Source organism: Mus musculus, chromosome 5 (genome assembly GCF_000001635.26).
Source record: "Mus musculus strain C57BL/6J chromosome 5, GRCm38.p6 C57BL/6J".
In the NCBI taxonomy this organism is placed as follows: Eukaryota; Metazoa; Chordata; class Mammalia; order Rodentia; family Muridae; genus Mus; species Mus musculus.
In genome coordinates, this window is record NC_000071.6 from 15,509,259 (window position 1) to 15,529,392 (window position 20,134).

General features: G+C 40.7%; 1 protein-coding gene and 1 long non-coding RNA gene across 2 annotated transcripts; one reads left to right on the forward strand and one right to left on the reverse strand.

The window, feature by feature from the left end:
- Nucleotides 1-2,304: 2,304 nt before the first annotated feature.
- Nucleotides 2,305-16,609, forward strand: Gm21847. The gene is made up of 3 exons (XR_001784802.1): nt 2,305-2,365; nt 7,232-7,305; nt 16,529-16,609. It is a non-coding gene; the product is annotated as a predicted gene, 21847 (long non-coding RNA).
- Nucleotides 15,198-19,964, reverse strand: Gm21190 (predicted gene, 21190). Its single transcript, NM_001310449.1, has 5 exons — nt 19,822-19,964; nt 18,649-18,808; nt 17,286-17,429; nt 16,475-16,655; nt 15,198-15,736 (listed from the first exon to the last, which is right to left on the reverse strand). Exons 1-5 carry the CDS (start codon nt 19,958-19,960, stop codon nt 15,560-15,562), a joined length of 801 nt encoding a protein of 266 aa, NP_001297378.1. The 5' UTR covers nt 19,961-19,964; the 3' UTR covers nt 15,198-15,559.
- Between the last annotated feature and the right edge of the window lie 170 nt (nt 19,965-20,134).

Sequence of the window (20,134 nt, forward strand, 5' to 3'; positions counted from 1 at the left end):
CGAGCCTTCACAGGACCAAGAGCCTCTCCTCCCACCAAGGCCATCCTCTGCTACATATGCAGCTGGAGCCAGGGGTCCCTCCCTGTGTTCTCTTTGGTTGGTGATTTAGTCCCTGGAAGCTCTGGGGCTCTGGTTGGTTGATATTGTTGTTCTTATGAGGTTGGAAACCCCTTCAGCTCTTTCAGTCTTTTCTCTAACTCCTCCACTAGGGGCCCTGTGCTCAGTCCAATGGTTGACTTCGAGGGTCTACCTCTGTATCTGTCAGGCTCTGGCAGAGCCTCTCAGGGGACAACGATCTCAGGCTCCTGTCAATGAGCACTTTTTGGCATTCACAATACTGTCTGGGTTGGGTGTCTGTTTATGGGATGGATCCCCAGGTGGGGCAGTCTCTGGATGGCCTTTCCTTCAGTCTCTGCTTCATACCCTTTCTCCATATTTCCTCCTGCGAGTAATTTGTTCCTGCTTCTAAGAAGGACTGAAGCATCCACCCTTTGGTCTTCCTTCTTCTTGAGCTTCATGTGGTCTGTGAATTGTATCTTGGGTATTCCCAGCTTTGGGGCTAATATGCACTTATCAGTTAGTGCATACCATTTGTGTTCTTTTGTGACTTTGTTACCTTACTTAGGATGATATTTCCTAGTTCCATCCATTTGCCTAAGAATTTAATGAATTCATTGTTTTTAATAGCTGAGTAAATGTGTAAATGTACCATATTTTCTGTATCCATTCCTCTGCTGAAGGACATCTGGGTTCTTTCCAGCTCCTGGCTATTAAAAATAAGGCTGCTATGAACATAGTGGAACATGTGTCCTTATTACAACATCTTCTGGATATATATCCAGGAGTGGTATACCTGGGTACTATGTCCACTTTTCTGAGGTACTGCCAAACTGACTTCCAGAGTGGTTGTACCAGTTTGCAATCCCACCAGCAATGGCGCTCTTCTTTTTTCACATCCTTGCCAGCATCTGTGGTCACCTGAGCTTCTGATCTTAGCCATTCTGACTGGTGTGAGGTGGAATCTCAGGGTCATTTTGATTTGTGTTTCCCTGATGACTAATGATGTTGAACATTTCTTTAGGTGCTTATCAGCCATTCAAGTTTCCTCAGTTAAAACTTCTTTGTTTAGGTCTGATCCCCATTTTTAATAGGATTATTTAGTTCTCAGGAGTCTAACTTCATGAGTTCTTTTTATATATTGGATATTAGCCCTCTATAGGATGAAGGATTGATAAAGATCTTTTCCCAATCTGTTGGTTGCCTTTTTGTCTTATTGACAGTTTTCTTTGCCTTAGAGAAGCTTTGCAGTTTTATGAGGTCCAATTTTTTTGATTCTTAATCTTTCAGCATAAGCCACTTTTGTTCTGTTCAGGAAATTTCCCCCCATGCCCATGTGTTCAAGGCTGTTCCCCACTTTCTCTTTTATTAGTTTCAGTGAATCTGGCTTTATATGGCGGTTCTTGATCCACTTGGACATAAGCTTTGTACAAGGAGATAAGAATGGATCCATTTGCCTTCTTCTACATGATAACTGCCAGTTGAACCAGCACCATTTGTTGAAAATGCTGTCTTTTTTCCAACTGAATGGGTTTACCTCCTTTGTCAAAGATCAAGTGACCAGAGGTGTGTGGGTTTATTTCTGGGTCTTCAATTCTATTCCACTGATCTATCCTGCCTCTCTCTGTACCAATACCACAAAGTTTTTATCACTATTGCTCTGTAATACAGCTTGAGGTTAGGGATGGTGATTTCCCCAGATGTTCTTTTGTTGAGAATAGTTTTTGCTTTCCTAGATTTTTTGTTATTCCAAATGAATTTGCAAATTGCTGTTTCTAATTCTATGAAGAATTGAGTTGGAATTTTAATGGGGATTGCATTGAATTTGTAGATTGCTTTTGGCAAGATGGCCAATTTTATTATATTCATCCTGTCAATCCATGAGCATGGGAGATCTTTCCACCTTCTGTTTAATTTCTTTCTTCAGAGACTTGAAATTCTTGTCATACAGATCTTTCACTTGCTTGGTTAGAGTCACACCAAGGTATCTAATATTATTTGTGACTATTGTGAAGGGTGTCATTTCCGTAATTTCTTTCTCAGCCTATTTGTCCTTAAGTAGAGGAAGGCTACTGATTTCTTTAAGTTAATTTTATATCCAGCCACTTTGCTGAAGTCGTTCATCAGGTTTAGGAGTCCTCTGGTGGAATTCCTGATTTTTCCAAGACTTTTAACATGAAGGGGTGTTAAATTTTATCAAATTATTTCTCAGAATCTAATGAGATGATCATGTGTTTTTTTGTTTTTCAGTGGAATTCTGTATGTTGAATTATCTCTGCATTTCTTGGATGAAGCCTGCTTGATTGTGGTAAATGATCATTTTGATGTGTTCTTGGATTTGGTTTGCAAGAATTTTATTGAGTTTTTTTTTTGCATTGATATTCATAAGCAAAAATGTTCTGAAGTTCTCTTTCTTTGTTGAGTCTTTGTGTGTTTAGGTATAAGTGCAACTGTGGCTTCATAGAACAAATTGGGTAGCGTTCCTTCTGTTTCTATTTTGTGGGATAGTTTGAAGAGTATTGGGATTAGGTCTTCTTTGAAGGTCTGATAGAATTCTGCACTAAACCCATCTAGTCCTGGGCTTTGTTTGGTTGGGAGACTTTTAATGACTGCTTCTATTTCTTTGGCAGTTATGGGAGTGATAGACTGTTTATCTGATCCTGGTTTCATTTTGGTACCTAGTGTCTGTCTAGAAAATTGTCCATTTCATCCAATTTTTTCAGTATTGTTGAGTATAGTCTTTTGTAATAGGAAATTATGATTTTTGAATATTCTGTTTATTCTGTTGTTATTTCTCCCTTTTCAATTCTGATTTTGTTAATTTGGATACTGTCTCTTTGCCCTCTGGTTAGTCTGGCTAAGGGTTTATCTATTTTGTTGCTTTCTCAAAGAACCAGCTCCCGGTTTTATTGATTTTTTGTATAGTTCTTTTGTTTCTACTTGGTTGATTTCAGCTCTGTATTTGATTATTTCCTGACATCTACTCCTCTTGGGTGTATGTTGGGAACAAAATAAAAGAAGGGGGGGTCTTGGACTGGGGCCTGGGGAGAAGTAGGCTAGAAATAAATGCCCACACGCCGCCAGAGTTTCCCTATTCTCTGGTCTTTCAGGCATGGGAGGGCTGCTATCTACCCTATCCACTCATCCCTGGGTGGGCATTCCTCTATCCCACTCTTCAGGGGGTGGTCAAGGGGCAGCCCTGCCTGGGAACCGCCCCCCCCCCAGCTACTTTGCTAAAACCCCCAGGGTTGTGGGAGAGAGGGAAGAGGGAAGAAATTCCCAACACTGACCAGAGTGTGCAGCAGAACTTGAAGGAGCAGAGCAGAGACTCTATTGTTTTAGAGCCTTATTATAGAAATGCAGAGGAAAGAGAGAAGGTAGAAAGGAGGAAAAGAGAGAGGGGGAGGGAGGGAGAAGAGAGGGAAGAAGAAGACAAAGAGAAAGGGAAGAGGAGAGAGAAGTGAGAGAGAGGTGAGAGGACAAAGGAATAAGAGAGCAAGGTGCAGGCTGAGCACCCCTTTTTATAGTCTTCACTATTGCTAGGTAACTGGGGATGAGTTTAGCCTGAAGGTCAGAAGCTTGGGCCATAAAATTAACTCAAACAAGTCAATGGCCTTTCTGTACACAAAGGATAAACAGGCTGAGAAGGAAATTAGGGAAACAACACCCTTCTCAATAGTAACAAATAATATAAAATACCTTGGCGTGACTCTAACTAAGGAAGTGAAAGATCTGTATGATAGGAGCTTCAAGTCTCTGAAGAAAGAAATTAAAGAAGATCTCAGAAGATGGAAAGATCTCCCATGCTCATGGATTGGCAGGATCAACATTGTAAAAATGGCTATCTTGCCAAAAGCAATCTACAGATTCAATGCAATCCCCATCAAAATTCCAACTCAATTCTTTAACGAATTAGAAAGAGCAATCTGCAAATTCATCTGGAATAACAAAAAACCTAGGATAGCAAAAACTCTTCTCAAGGATAAAAGAACCTCTGGTGGAATCACCATGCCGGACCTAAAGCTGTACTACAGAGCAATTGTGATAAAAACTGCATGGTACTGGTATAGTGACAGACAAGTAGACCAGACCAATGGAGCAGAATTGAAGACCCAGAGATGAACCCACACACCTATGGTCATTTGATCTTTGACAAGGGAGCTAAAACCATACAGTGGAAAAAAAGACAGCATTTTCAACAAATGGTGCTGGAACAACTGGTGATTATCATGTAGAAGAATGCGCATTGATCCATTTCTATCTCCTTGTACTAAGGCCAAATCTAAGTGGATTAAGGAACTCCACATAAAACCAGAGACACTGAAACTTATAAAGGAGAAAGTAGGGAGAAGCCTTGAAAATATGGGTACAGGGGAAAAGTTCCTGAATAGAACAGCAATGGCTTGTGCAGTAAGATCGAGAATTGACAAATGGGACCTCATGAAGTTGCAAAGCTTCTGCAAAGCAAAAGACACTGTCAATAAGACAAAAAGGCCACCAACAGATTGGGAAAGGATCTTTACCTATCACAAATCAGATAGGGGACTAATATCCAATATATATAAAGAACTCAGGAAGGTGGACTCCAGAAAATCAAATAACCCCATTAAAAATGGGGCTCAGAGCTGAACAAAGAATTCTCACCTGAGGAATACCGAATGGCAGAGAAGCACCTGAAAAAATGTTCAACATCCTTAATCATCAGGGAAATGCAAATCAAAACAACAATGAGATTCCACTTCACTCTTGTCAAATGGCTAAGATCAAAAACTCAGGTGACAGCAGATGCTGGCGAGGATGTGGAGAAAGGGGAACACTCCTCCATTGTTGGTGGGATTGCAAGCTTGTACAACAACTCTGGAAATCAGTCTGGCAGTTCCTCAGAAAATTGGACATAGTACTACCGGAGGATCCTGCAATACCTCTCCTGGGCATATATCCAGAAGATGTCCCAACCGGTAAGAAGAACACATGCTCCACTATGTTCATAGCAGCCTTGTTTATAATAGCCAGAAGCTGGAAAGAACCCACATGCCCCTCAACAGAAAAATGGATACAGAAAATGTGGTACATTTACACAATGGAATACTAGTCAGCTATTAAAAAAATGAATTTATGAAATTCCTAGGCAAATGGATGGACCTGGAGGGTATCATCCTTAGTGAAGTAACCCAATCACAAAGGATCAAGCACAATATGTACTCACTGATAAGTGGATATTAGCCCAGAAACTTAAGATACCCAAGATATAAAATATAACTTGCCAAACACATGAAATTCAAGAAGAACGAAGACCAAAGTGTGGACACTTTACCCTTTCTTAGAAATGGGAACAAAACACCCATAGAAGGAGTTACAGAGACAAAATTTGGAGCTGTGACAAAACGATGGACCATCTAGTGATTGCCATATGCAGGGATCCATCCCATAATCAGCTTCCAAATGCTGACACCATTGCATACACTAGTAAGATTTTGCTGAAAGGACCCAGATATAGCTCTCTCTTGTGAGACTATGCAGGGGCCTAGCAAACACAGAAGTGGATGATCACAGTCAGCTATTGGATGGGTCACATGGCCCCCAATGGAGGAGCTAGAGAAATTACCGAAGGAGCTAAAGGGATCTGCAACCCTATAGGTGGAACAACAATATGAACTAACCAGTACCCGGGAGCTCTTGACTCTAACTGCATATGTATCAAAAGATGGCCTAGTCGGCCATCACTGCAAAGAGAGGCCCATTGGACTTGCAAACTTTGTATGCCCCAGTACAGGGGAACGCCAGGGCCAAAAAGAGGGAGTGGGTGGTTAGGGGAGTGGGGGTGGGTGGGTATGGGGGACCTTTGGGATAGCATTGAAAATGTAAACAAGGAAAATACCTAATTAAAAAAAAAGAATTCTGAACTAAACCCATCTGTTCCTGGGATTTGTTTGGTTGGGAGACTATTAATGACTGCTTCTAATTCTTTAAAGGTTTTGGGACAGCCTTAGCTCAGGGGCATAGATAGAGACCCAACCTTACCAGTTCTCCTGTCTGGTGGCACAGTCCACTTTGCCCCACAATGAAATGTGGATGTTGTAGATTAAAGAATATATTGAAATATGAGCAGTAAAATGAAAATCATTCATTGAGAGAAAAAAAAATTGTCTTCAAGTGGTCATTCTTAATCCAACCTTTTTACAAAACCTTAATAAATATTCTTACAAAATAAGCATGAAATTAATTGTAAAAGAAGAAAGAAATGTTTCTGGCCTCTTGCCATAATTGCTTTTCAAATTTTTTCTTATTAATTTTAATTAGACATTCAGAGAAAGTAGACTTGAGAAACAGTTTCTAGTTGATATGTAAATGGTACTTAACAGGTCACAGAGATGGCTGAAGGAGCAAGGACCTAGAGGATATTGAAAGAATGGTTCATTATTGGCCAAGTGGTGCTTAGCACTCTCATAAGTAGCTTCTCTCACCTCTAATCATGTAACTATGGTTCTATACTATATGTAATCCATACCTGTTTCTTTTTATCAATATCCTTTAAGACTACCCAGCACTATATATTTTCAATGTAATAATTGAGCAATATGCTCAAGTGTCTTGTTGCATTATGTGTAAAAATTTGCAATAATCTTTGAGAATAAGAAAAATTTTATTTTTGCCCAGATATAATATGTCTTAGTTAGGGTTTTGCTGCTGTAAACAGACACTATGACCATGGCAACTCCTAAAAGGAGACCATTTAATTGGGCCTGTCCTACAGGTTCAGAGGTTCAGTCCATTATCATCAAGGCAGGAGCATGGCAGTGCCAGGGCAGGCATGGTTCAGGAGGAGCTGAGAGTTCTACATCTTCATCTGAAGGCCAGTTGGAGAAGACTGGCTTCCAGGAAGCTAGGAGGGAGGTCTCAAAGCATAACAGACTTCCTTCCTCCAGCAAGGCCATACCTACTCCATACCTCCTAACAGTGCCATCCTGGGCCAAGCATATTCAAGCCACCACACTACTACTTGTCTATAATCCCAGGAGCCAGCACCCTGAGCCAGGAATATTACAAATTTGAGACCAGCCTGAGAAACATAGTGAGATTTGTCTCAAAGATCAATAAAGTTCAAATAATAGCATTAACTGAATTTTCAGAATAGAAAGTAAAGCTAAATGTTTAATATGTCATTAACTTTAAGATCTCTGCGTGCTCGTAACTGAAATCCAATCATCAGGAATCCCAGTGCAGCAGGATGTTAGAGAAAATAAACAAGTAAGTAAATGAATAAGTACATACATACAGAAGCATTTGTAAGCCTTATGTCATAGTATGAACCAACATGGTGACCTATGAGTTTAATGTTAATATTATACTTAATCTTTCAGAGTTTTATTTTCAGAAGGTGCATTTTAAATAGAAAAATTGTTAGAAATTACATTATTCAAAGGACTATTAGAGATCTCAAGTTTCAAAAAATTGTGTATTAGCAAATCTCCCCACCCTATGTTCAAGGATATTCTCCTAATTGATAGCACGGTGAGATAGATTAAGACACCATTACTGATGTGCATGTTAATAGAGTGATAAATGAATACCTGTGGGATGAGAATTAGATAGGAAATGTCAGAGTGTGTTCAGAAGAGTTTCATTAAAGGCAAACAAAAATGTGCTATGAAGCTTGTTATCAATTTATTTATTATTTTATGTGAAAAAGATTTCTAAAATTAATTTTAGCTGGTTAGTGCTACTAGACAAATAAGTTAATAAGTGATAAAACTTGCATTTGAATTGTTGAAATTTAATAAGAGAGATGGTTCAATTCATCATTGTCAACAAATGCCAACATGTTTCATAAAAATAACATCAGATAATCACTTAATTTTTGAACATTAATTCTGAACAATAAAATTGAAATCATGATAAATGTTCATTGAATTCACATGGATTCTAAAACTATTTTACCCTCATTTGAGCATATGTTTGTATTTACAAAACTCTTTGCAACAACCACACAAGATGTGCCCTGGCAAGCCGTCAACCTGGTAACTCTCTTTCTGAATTTGGAGGACTTGGAATTCTCAAGTTACTAAAATTTACTTTAATGCTTAGGAACGTGTCCACTTATTAATCATTTTATTTACTTGTGTTTATTGGACAATGTTTACATAATTGTGATCATTTCCTCATTTATGTAGCTAACATTTTTTTTAGATTTTTCAAATTTTTCATTTTATTAAAAAAGAGAGCATCATTGTCTACAAATTCTTTTATGTCCAACTATGCAAATACAACTTCAAGTACTCTGGAAATTCTATGAGGGTGCTCACAATTTCAGGAATTTCCAACAGGACGCATAACAAGAAAAATCCATATAGTACAAGTCTTAGGTGTTAGCTAAATGTTCAAATCAGAAAGCAAAGAGAAGAATTTACATTTTCAGTAACTTTAGGATCTGTGAGTGTTGTTAATTTAAATACCGTTATGAGGAGTCCAGGTACAGCAGGATATTAGGCCATGCAATTGTATAGAGAGATACAGAAGCTACATAGTACTTCAAGTGTTGCTATCATATATGTCTAAGTGACATTTTACAGATTAATGCCAAGTAAAATCAAAATATAGTCCCCTACCCATTACATCTTAAAACACAATGATCTATCAACAGTTGCCATTTCACAGCAAAAAGAAAGCAGTAAGTATAAATTGAACACAGAACTGCTTCTCTTGTAAGAAATGAACACAGATATATAGATACATGTATACTTATACATTCTCTTTGAAATTCAAGGTGGTTAATTTGCTTTACTACTATATAAAAACAATCTCGCTGTGGTCAGGGAAAAAAAGCTAATTTTCCATGTTTAAAAAGTACATTGGCTGGGCATAATGGCACATGCCTTTAATCCCAGCTCTGGGGAGGCAGAGGCAGGCAGATTTCTGAGTTGGAGGCCAGCCTGGACTACAAAGTGAATTCCAGGATAGCCAGGGCTATACAGAGAAACCCTGTCTAGAAAAACCAAAAAAAGTACACATTGTCTCTGGCAAGGAATACATCCATAGACCACTTAGACCTATGTGATTTGGCTAGAATGCAGACATTCCCTAATTACACACCTTTAATCCCAAACAATGAAAGTAACGTTCATTTATAGAAGGAAGAGTCATATTTGTAAGTGACATCTAATTGAGGGGCAAAGTGATGAATCAGAGAGATAACAGAATGAGTCAGAGATAGGATATGCCCAATTCTTATGAGGACAGCGAGGAAAGAAAGGACTTAAGAGAGTTGGGAGGGAGGGCAGATTACAGAGACAGGTTACAGGTGAGGACAGAACACGCCAGAGAATAAGAAGAGACCAGACAGAAGGTTAGAACAGATTGATAGAGTTAGTTTGAGGGTAAACTAAGACTAATTCAGTCAGAAATCAAGAGAAACCAGTTTGAATCTGTTTGGAGAGGGGTTTGGGCCACAATCAAAGAATTGAACCAGACCAAGTTCAGGAACCCCTAGAAAGGGTAAGCCTCCAATATGACAATTACATCTGGTGAATAAGTTACTTTTAGAGTCCTGGTAATTCTCTTACGTGATTATGATGTTATATACTGTAACGACTAAGACTCTAGGATTGTGCTTAATCAAAAAGAAACAAGTCTATGTCTTCATGGTCTCCAGAAAGGACAGTTTGAACCCATTCACCCCAAACAGTGATAAAAGAAATCCTTATTTTTAACTGGTAAACTAGAAGACAATGATCACCTGGCAGAGATGTCCATAAAATGGAAGGATCCATAGGAAAGATCTACTCAGAAAGCAGTTCTTAGGTTATAGTCTGGGGGCTTGGCAGAGTAGAGAAACTCTTTGGGAAACTTGGTTCAGATCCAGACATGGCTCTGTCATGATTTCTGTTGTCCCAGAGCTTGTAGCTCCTGATTCATATCTAGCACATCATTTGGTTTTGTGAATAATGCTTTTCCTGTGCACCTGGTCACTTATTTCTGTATTGTCTGTGACAGCGTCTTTCACAATAAGAGTTGAGCGACTGTGATAGACCTGACATTTACATGAACAGTTTATGGAACTCCCCAGTTAATTTTGTAAGTGCTACCAATATTGTCTAAAATATTTTAGCAGGACTCCCAAGGATATCCTGACTTACTAGTAGCCAAGTACCAGCTTTAAAGTAGCTCTTTAACTTTTGTTTAAAAAAAATATTTTTAGCCTAGAAACATTCATTGGAAAGCGGGAGAATGGAGGAAAGAGAAAAATGATGCTATGCTCTCAATATCTCCATATTATTATGAAATGCACACTTTATATATATATATATCATAAATATGTAAATGGATGTATGTATTGAAGGTCAGGTGGATGCTTCCTTTGATCTTGACAAATGTTTTCTGATATGCAGAAAGCATTTTTACTTTGCTCCCATTATTACACAGTAAATATTCTTTAAAGTTTCCTATTTAAAATTCTTAGTTGGGTGAGATCCAATTATGAAATATCGAAACATACAAAAAATTACTCCTTTATTAAATTTTGAATCTAAGGAGACAGTGAAAAATTAATAAGGAGAGCCAGGCACAGTGGCACAACCTCTAATCCCAGCACTTAGGAGCAGAGGTGGATAGATCTCTGAGTTCAAGCCTAGCATGATCTACAGAATGAGTTCCAGGACAGCCAGGATTACACCAAAAAGCACTGTTTTGGTGGGAAAAATTAACAGGGAAAGTTATTGAGCTCTACAAAACACACTTTAAAACTCTGGGTGTGAAACAGACACTACTTTTGAATGGTAAGATAAAAACAAGGCAATCTTTCCAATTTGCAGAATGTTTTCTAATGAAGTCTTTTCCCAGTAAAGGAACCTCTGAAGTCTAGAAGCAGATCTGGGCCTTTACAGTTCACAGGCTCCACGAGTCAGTAGTTGTTGGAGCACTGAGGATAAAACACTGAGAAAGTATTTATCACACACAAGTTTATTTAAGAGACAGGTTGTTTTTCCCCCTCATACAGCTTAAAAGTGGACTTTTCCCTTTTGTTGCTGAACGGATAGATGAAACTATTCATGAAAATCATAACCCCTCCTGGCGTCGGGGAACTGATATCACCTAAAATGCTCTCGCAAAGTCTAATCGGAAGGCTAACTATAATTTCAGTAGAGGTCCAAATTCTCTCTTGTTTTTGGTAAAGCATTTTTTTCACCTCTTCTTGAATGAGGACGAACCTATTTGCTTCTTTTTATTAGGACACCAAAAGCACTTCTGTTACAGTTGCCTTACAGCTATTCTGCCACGAGGTGGCGATAAAACACTTTGAAAGTTTTTTTTTAAAAAGTCAACTACTGGCTGTTTTGCCTCAAAACTGATTTTTTTTTCTTATAATACAAAATGTATATACGGCATGCTTTTGTTCCACACTGTGACTCCTATTCAGATCTAATAACTGTGGGGATTTTTCTGAAACCTAAATCATGAGCCCTGAAATCACTCAGAGACAAGGGATGTAGCAATAGAGACTGCTATGAACAGATGTGACTGGCCCATGCCTTCCACTGTGTCAAAGTGTTTCACCTGTGTTTGCTGGATGCTGACAGTAGCATCAGCACCTTGCAGCAGCGATTTAGGAAAATAAGGTAGCTTCTGGTAAAATGAGGAAATTTATATAGGTGTGGATCATCTGTGAGCTGAGTTCACAGAGGCAGTAGCAAAGCTGGATCATATAGGGCTCAAGGCTGTCAGAGCACTCATCACCAGCAGTATACCCTTAGTCTACCCAAGCAACTGCCACCCAAGCAGGCTGATGCTGTGTAGACAGTAAAGACTCCCAGGACTGAGGATCTACTACAGAGATAGACTCCCTGAGTCATTAAGCAGCTTTGCCTGGCCTGGAACTATCTATGCAAATCAGGCTGACCTCCCACTCATAAAGATCTGCCTGCCTCTCCCTCTTAAGTACTGAGATTCAAGGCCTTCAAGATCCAACAACTCAAGTTGGGGGGAAAAGGGAAAGTCATTGGGAAAGCAAAAGCATTTTCTGAAAATAGATAAAGGCTCAACCGAGAAGATATATATAAAGTGGCATTTCAAAAGAACAAGCATAAGAAAAACTGTCAACAGACAAGGAGGAATTAGTGTAGTAAAGCAAGATAAACCTTTAAAGAGGAAAGGTTTAAAGTGGATAACGCTATAAATCAAGTGAACACTTTAAAGCAGTTCGCCAGGATATTGTGAGGCTCTCTCTTTAGTGTACTGACGTGACTGGGAAGAGTTTCACGCGTGAAAAACACATCCCCTGTATTTTAAGAAGTTTTCTCAATTCCTCGCCTTTAAGGAGAGGTAGAAGTTGAGCAAAGGAGATGGCTCAACCGTGAACTGTTTATACACAATCCCTCGGAGCAGCGTACGATCTCCCCAAACCCACATAAAAGGGTGAGAGTGGTGTGGTCTTCTATAATCCTAGTTCTGGGGAAACAGAGACAGGAGGGTCCCTGGAAGTGACAAAAGTCAAGCTCCAAGTTCCAAAGAGAAATTCTACCTCAAACATAGTCTTCAATCTCAAGGCCTTGAATCTTAGTACTTAGGAGGGAGAGGCAGGCAGATCTTTATGAGTGGGAGGTCAGCCTGATTTGCCTAGATAGTTCCAGGCCAGGCAAAGCTGCTTAATGAGATCCTGTCTCAAATAATAATGATAGTAATAATGATAACAACAATAAATAAGAACAAAAATGGTAATAATTTGTTGCTGGCAATTGGACAGAACTAAGAAAGCATTATCATGAGTGACATAACTCAGACCCAGAAAGACAAACATGGCAAGTTCTCAGTTTTAAGTGGATATTAGCTGTAAAGGATAATCATGCTATAATCCACAGACTGAGAGAGGCTAAGTAACAAGGAAGGCTTAAGGGGATAGGGTGGGGGGTATTGGGGTATTGGGGTGGGGGTGGGGCACAAGGATCTTCCTGGGAAGAAGAGCTAGAATAGATTTTGAGGGCAAACTGGGCGTGGCTGGGGATGGGAACGGGAGTGATCTGGTAGGGAGGGTGGAAGGAGAGTGTTGGGAGGGACAACTGAAATTGGTGGACATTTCAGGAATGAGATAGAAATGTAATGCAATGGAAATTCCATATAATCTATAAGGGTCATACTAGCAAGGACTTGTAATGAGGGACACAGAGGCTGAACTGGCCATCTTCTGTAACCAGGCAAGATCTCAAATGGAGGGATTGGACCCTACCACAAAACCTCAGACCTACAGTTTGCAGGATATGCAGGAACCAGGGCCCAGCACAATCATGTCAAAGAGATCAGAGAGTCTTCATCCAGGAACTGATAGGAACAAATGCAGTCCCACAGCCAAACATTAGGTGGAGCTCCAGAGGCCTGTGGAGAAGGTGGAGGAAGGATTGGAGAAGACAGTGATAAAGGACACCACAAGAACATGACACCCTCAGTGTAGACATTTTTACTATATTAATCCCACCAATCCATGAGCATGGGAGATCTTTCCATCTTCTTCAATTGAGATCTTCTTCAATTTTTTTCTTCAGAGACTTGAAGTTCTTATCATACAGATCTTTAACTTGCTTGGTTAGAGTCACACCAAGTTATTTTATATAATTTGTGATATTGTGAAAGGTGTTCTTTCCCTGCTTTCTTTCTCGGCATGTTTATCCTTTGAGCTTTAGTAAAGTTTCTTTTATGAATGTGGAATATGTATCATAGACATTCGGAACTGATAGTTCATCTTGGTAGATTTTACCTTTGATGAGTATCCGTCCTTGTCTTTATAGCAATCTCCTGAGAGGTTCTACCACTGCTTGACAAATACAGAGGTGAGTGGTTGCCCCCAACCATTAGACTGAACACAAGTTCCCCAATGGAGGAGTTAGAGAGAGGACCAAAGAAGCTGAAGTGGTTTGCAGCCCCATAGGAGGAATAACAATATGAACAGTACTCCCAGTTTTTCCCAGGAACTAAACCATGAACCAAAGCATACACTTGGAGGGAACAATGGCTCCAGCCACACATGAAATAGAGGATGACTTTGTTGGACATCAATGGGAGGAGAGGCCCTTGGTCCCGTTAAGGCTCAATGCCCCAGTGTAGGGGAATAACAGGACAGGGAAGTGGGAGTGGGTGAGTTGGTGAGCAGGGGATGGAAGAATGGAATAGGGGCATTTCAGTGCGGAGACTAGGAAAGGGGATAACATTTGAAATGTAAATAAAGAAAATATCTAATAATTTAAAAAAAAGGGACAGCTCTGCTGCTGCGAACTCCAGGACAGTAGTAGTTTCCCTCAATTAACACTTTCTGTAGAATATCTTTCTATGTCACTAACCTTCTTGCTATTATCCTGATTTGCACACACCATCTCTTTCCAGCTCGGATACCACCAAAGTATTCTGTTCTCTCCCAAGACACCTGGGGTTTTATATCCTCAGGCCCTGAAAAATAACTTCTCTGCTCCCCTAAACCTTTCCTGCTTTCCTCCACTCAAGTGAGGCCCTTAACTGAACTCTGCATGTGTTTTCATAACTTGTTTTCGAATCTCTGCCCTGTAGAAACCCAGATTTTTGTGAAAGGTTTTGGGATTCTTTGAGTAACCCCAAAGTAGAGAGAAAGTGGAAAGAGGGTGAATAGGTAAAGCTTTCGATCACCCATTTCACACCAATTGTATTTGAAAGGATATCTTTCATCCCACCTGGTAAAAACACTTTTAGCAACTGGTTGAAACTTTTCCTCTGGGAATATGTAATTTCTTCCAGACCTGTTTCCTGGATGTACCCCAATATATTCTTTTTTCCTATGTTTTTCTAGGAAAATAGACTAAAATACAAAGGCATTTTAGGATCAGTGTCTCCCACCAGTCATCTTCCTAAAGACACACAACTGTGTCACTCTGATATTAATTTTCAATAACCAATACACAGCATAGTCCTGACTCCAAATCCATGAACATGTTCTTTTGTATTATGTATCATTTCTTATGAACCCAATTACCTTCTGTCCAATATCAGTATCTAATCTCATAATTTTAAAAACACAAGGAAAACATATTCTTCCTTATTATGAAGATAATTAAATTAGTATGAAGTGGTTAAAAAAGAGAAATTGAGAGACAGAACACCTGAATAAGGAAGATGGCCTCAAGAGTCACTACTTGCAAATCAATTTTTATTCATAAGAAATAGAATTTTTAAAAAATAGGTTTTAAAAGTTCAATTAATATAGAGATAAAGGCAAAAACAAACAATGAAATACAAGAACAAGAACATATAACTTCTAAATAACATAACAATAACTCAAAGAACAAAAATAAAAACTTAAACCAAAACTCTAAAGGAAAATTATTGTTCAGCTGCTTTCGCTTTCTGCACTTTTAGCAGCACAGCCCTCCAGCCTGCTGCTCCTCTTGGACACTAGGTATCAGTGCAGCTGCCTCAGTTCTCTGCCAAGAGACGTTGTCTGAAGAGAAAAGGGAACAACGCCCTGAATCAGCCATGGCTTCCTCGGTAGGGCCTATTCCCACTCAGGACATGTGCTATAAGAAGATTCATCTGAGGAAGATTCATCCGAGGAAGATTGTGGGTGCTGGGGATGGTGCTCAGCAGGGGCCTCCTGGCCTGGCAACTCATTCTGCAGGATGCTGTCTTCTTCAGCTGTGGCCAATCCCAGATCTCTTGCAGTTTCTGAGACCTGGGAGAGGAAGGCAGTTACTAAGACACAGGAGTGGAGGAGACAGGCATGGCAGCTGTGAGGCTACTGCCTCCTACCACCTCAACTGTACTTGACAATCAACATTAATATTTTAACTGAAGTTATTGATGTTAAATCTAAAGACAGGGCAAAATATTCAACAACAGTCACAAAAACACGGACTGACAAAGATCAACTCAGGCTTCTATCAGTTCCAACCAAAAACATGGCAAAGGAAGAGACCTCAGTGGATTACAGGAAGAAAGGAGAAGGGCACAGGACACCAGATCAATGATAATGAGAAGCACTCATTTGACATTTGTACTTGGCTCTAATCCCTCCAAGGTGCAGACACATGGGATGTCATAAGACCTCTGCCTGTCTCCTGTCTAAGGACCCAGATCTCACTCAAACCTCTGCATAGCATTCCACCTATCATGAGGACATGCAAGAATGTGACATGTTATTCACCTGTCACCCTGTAGTGGGCTGCAGATTAAAGCAGAGTTGAAAGATGCATTTGCCAGTGGTAACAGTGTCTCAAAAGAAGCTAATTCAGTGTCTCACAAGAGGCTAACTTCCAAGAATACTTGTGTGAAGACAGAGCAGTGAACAGCTAGATTCCATGAGGAAGGTGGCTGCTTGGGAGTGTAGATTAGAAAGGTGGTGGGGGGAAGCAAAATAGATCTAATGTGCCAATGGTATCAGACAGTCATAGCCTGACCGAATTGTCCCTACCTGATATTCTGGAGTCTCAAGATTGCTGTTCTCCTGTTTGTCTTTACCACTCAGGTTCAATTCCACCAAACGTTGGTGAATGATGGCCCAATCAGCCTGTACTTCCTTGCTCTCCTGCTGCAATGTCATCGACTTCTTCTTTATAAGATTCTCCTCCATCAGGAGCCGGCTGTGCAGGTTACTGTAAGGACACTCTGCATGGTAAGATCCTGCAGCCTCCTCCTCCCATTTCTACTTATAGGTCCCATTAACCTGACCAGTAACCTGGTTCCCATGAAGACCTAATACAATCCACCTCAATACATCCATGACAGCTGTACAAACAGCAACCAGCCATTTCAAAGAAGAAGAAATTTTGGCTGCAGTCCAAACACCAAAAAGGCTCCATGTTTCTCCAAAAGAAAGAGGGATCTCCATCTACCCATGACAGCCCATGCATTGGGGCAACACCAATTACTAGGGTGCAAGTACAATCAGGGTAGGTTGGTGGAACAAAAGGGAGGGTGTTCTATCCTTGTGTTACAATACACTCAGGTCTGTAAAACCTGCCTGAGCCCCAGAGGCCCAATACTGCATAATAACCCTCTTATTGTCTGAATCACTTTCCTATCTGGAGGCTCCTGAGGATGCCTGGACAACACTGGGAGGGGTGTCTTAGAGACTTAGGAAAACTGAGTCCAAAAGATCCAAGGCACACTAATGGCTAAAAAGCAGAAAGGATAGAACCAGACCTGCAGACTCTCCAGACCAGAAACAAAGGAAGGTAGAAATGGCCATTTCACAAGTGTTGGCCTCCCTGACAAGAACTTACCGATAGAAATGTGTCTCCTTCTTGAGCTCCTGCTTGGTCTCTCGGGCCTCCATGTTCTCCATCTCTAAGTTGTGTAGAAATGTCATGATCTCCTTCTCCTTTAACTTCAATTTTTCATAAAGGGGATTTTGCCTGTGGTAGGGCCTTGCCCCAGGAAGATAGGATTCCATGAACTGAGGCTTTTAGTAACACATGAACTCAGGCTGGGTCCTGGACTACTGCAACTATGGAAACCACACTCTGCATTCTAAATGCTGAGATTTTCTTAACCTTGGAAAACTGGCTATCCTGGCCCCAGAACACCAGAAGCTAGGCATCCAGATGGAGGGTGCCCTGGCTCACTGTGTTACTCAGTAGGGCTGAAAGGCAGACTAAACAGTGATGTTCTCAGGAGGCTAGGCTACAGGTCATTGCCCACCAGACACCTGTGATGTTAATTCTCCTGTTTTCATAAAAGGGATTCTGAATCCTGGATAACTAATACTGTAGAGACTGATATTACACATGATTCTGTTTATGAGGCCAGACATCACCACAGATTTATGATCTGCTCAAGGGATACAAATGTATGAACAGTTGTGACCACATAGTCAAAAGGCAATGCTATTTAAAGTGGGGACAACCAGACCTCAGGACCCACATCACCTGGAAACTGTTAGGCAGGTAAATCCTTAGGAGAAAAACACAGACTGCTAGATTCCAATTGTGAAGAGAAATAAAAACATACAAAACATATTCACAGATCTGGACATGTGCATGCACACAGGCTCATAGACTTAGACCTATACACAAGATGGAGAAACAAAGAGTGAGAGAATGAGATAGAGACACAGAAACATAGAGAACACAATGAGAGGTAGAAGAAATGTATACAACATTCCTGTCTCAGAGTATAAGGCACACAGACAAAGAGGAATAGGCATGAAACTCAGCCATTCTAATCAAGCAGTTGAGAAGAACCATGTGGGACCAGGCCCCTCCAGCTGCTACCTGGAGGTTCCAGCACTCAGTCACCAGCCAGACAAGTAAAATCACAACTACAAACTCCCATCACCTAGAAACCTCCTGTCAAAGGCTTTCCAAATGAGCTCTAGGAACTCATCACTGCCTCTATCCCTGAGTTCTTCACTCAGACTCCAAGTTCCTCTTTTCAAGTGGAGGGAGCAGAAGAGTCTATTTCCCTTCTCCCTCCTGACAAAAGTTCAGGTGCTGCCTCTCCTCTAAGAAGTATTTAGGGGCATGAAGTGGGGCCCAGGTATGTTCTCGTGGTATAGCTTCCTAGAACCCACCCCTTTAAAAGCATAAATTGAGGGAGGCATTGCAGACCCCAGACTGACACCACAGGTTTTGGAGCAATGTATACCTCTTGTTCATAGATCCCTCAGTCACGTAGATCAGGCGATCTCTCAGCTCATTTGTCTCCTCGGTAGTGAGCTGGATCTCTTTGATCAGCTTTTTCTCTTCCTTCTCAAACTGCTTCTTGCTTATGACAGGTACAGGGGATGATGTCTGTCTGAGAGCCACTGTAGGTAGATGAATACAAGATTATTTGATGTGAGAATGCAAAGAGTGTAGACTGACCACAGAGAAGGAAAAATGCCTGTAACCTAGTGACACCACCAAGAGATTGGTCCCAGCATGAAATTTCTTCTCAGTGGATATCAATTCTAACATCACTCTAGAGAAATCAGGAGATGTAAGCAGACATGTGTTTCCTCTGTCTCCCTAAACATAGATATGATAACCAGAGAGATGTCTTCTCCAGGATGATTATCAACAGCACAAAGTACAACTTGGCTTCAGAACCTTGAGTTGAGACTTTACAAGTCAGATGATAGATTCACCATTCAAAAGTATTTGAGATTTTGGAGATGCTCAGATATCCTACCTGTTACTCTAAGCCAAGGAATTGGCTTTAAAATCATGCAGGGGGAGAACATGGTCAACACAATGATCAATTCCTCCCCCCCCCCTGAAACACCAAACACCCCAGAAGTAGCAATAGAATCCCCCTCTGTCTGGGTGTATCAACTGATAGTTCTTTGTTTACGGCATAGAAATGCCTGCCAAACACAATTGGTGATAAAGAAAGGTAAGGTAGGAACTGTCACAAACAGGAGGTCAGAGTAGTTCTGAGAACATGAGGTCATGGTCTGGAGCACCATTCTCTCCCTGTCACTAATGTCAGATAACTACAGGAGCTAAAAGGAGCCATGGACTGAAGTGCAGGATTTCCCTCCCCCAAACTGGCATTGCTTAGACCCGCTGTCACTCCTGATGGTCTCATTCTGTCCCCATGTAACACCCACAATACCCAGTGCAAGTAAAGACTTGAAGTTCATAGCATAACAGCTTTGACCTTGCCAACGCCTGCCTTAGGGGATGGAAAAGTGCTGTTCTGAAATCCTTGATGTTCAAGAATTGTGATAACCATGGAAATGTTTTCACTACCCAGAGTCTCCAGTTCCACATTACTGGAAAGGCAAGCTCAGGCCACCCCTACCAGGAAGCTCAACATCCACTTCCCAGGACTTACTCCACATTCGCCAAGTCCCCCTCCTTCGTCCTTCATTACTCTCAGATGGAAGGTCAGCATCCTTCCTCCCCTCTCTGGTCTCTCTCCCATCCACATTGGCTCTCTGAAAAAGTCTGCAGAGTCGGGCAAACAAGGCCATCACTGCAATGTCCAGCCTCTGACTGAGAAATCTCAGTGAGTTTGTTGTCACTACAACACTGGTGACATCACAGAGGTTGCTAAGAACTCTCCAGGAGACAATAGAATGTCCAGGAAGGGACTGCTGATGTCATGGACTACATACAGCCTTTGGTTCCCTGATAATGTTCTCCCT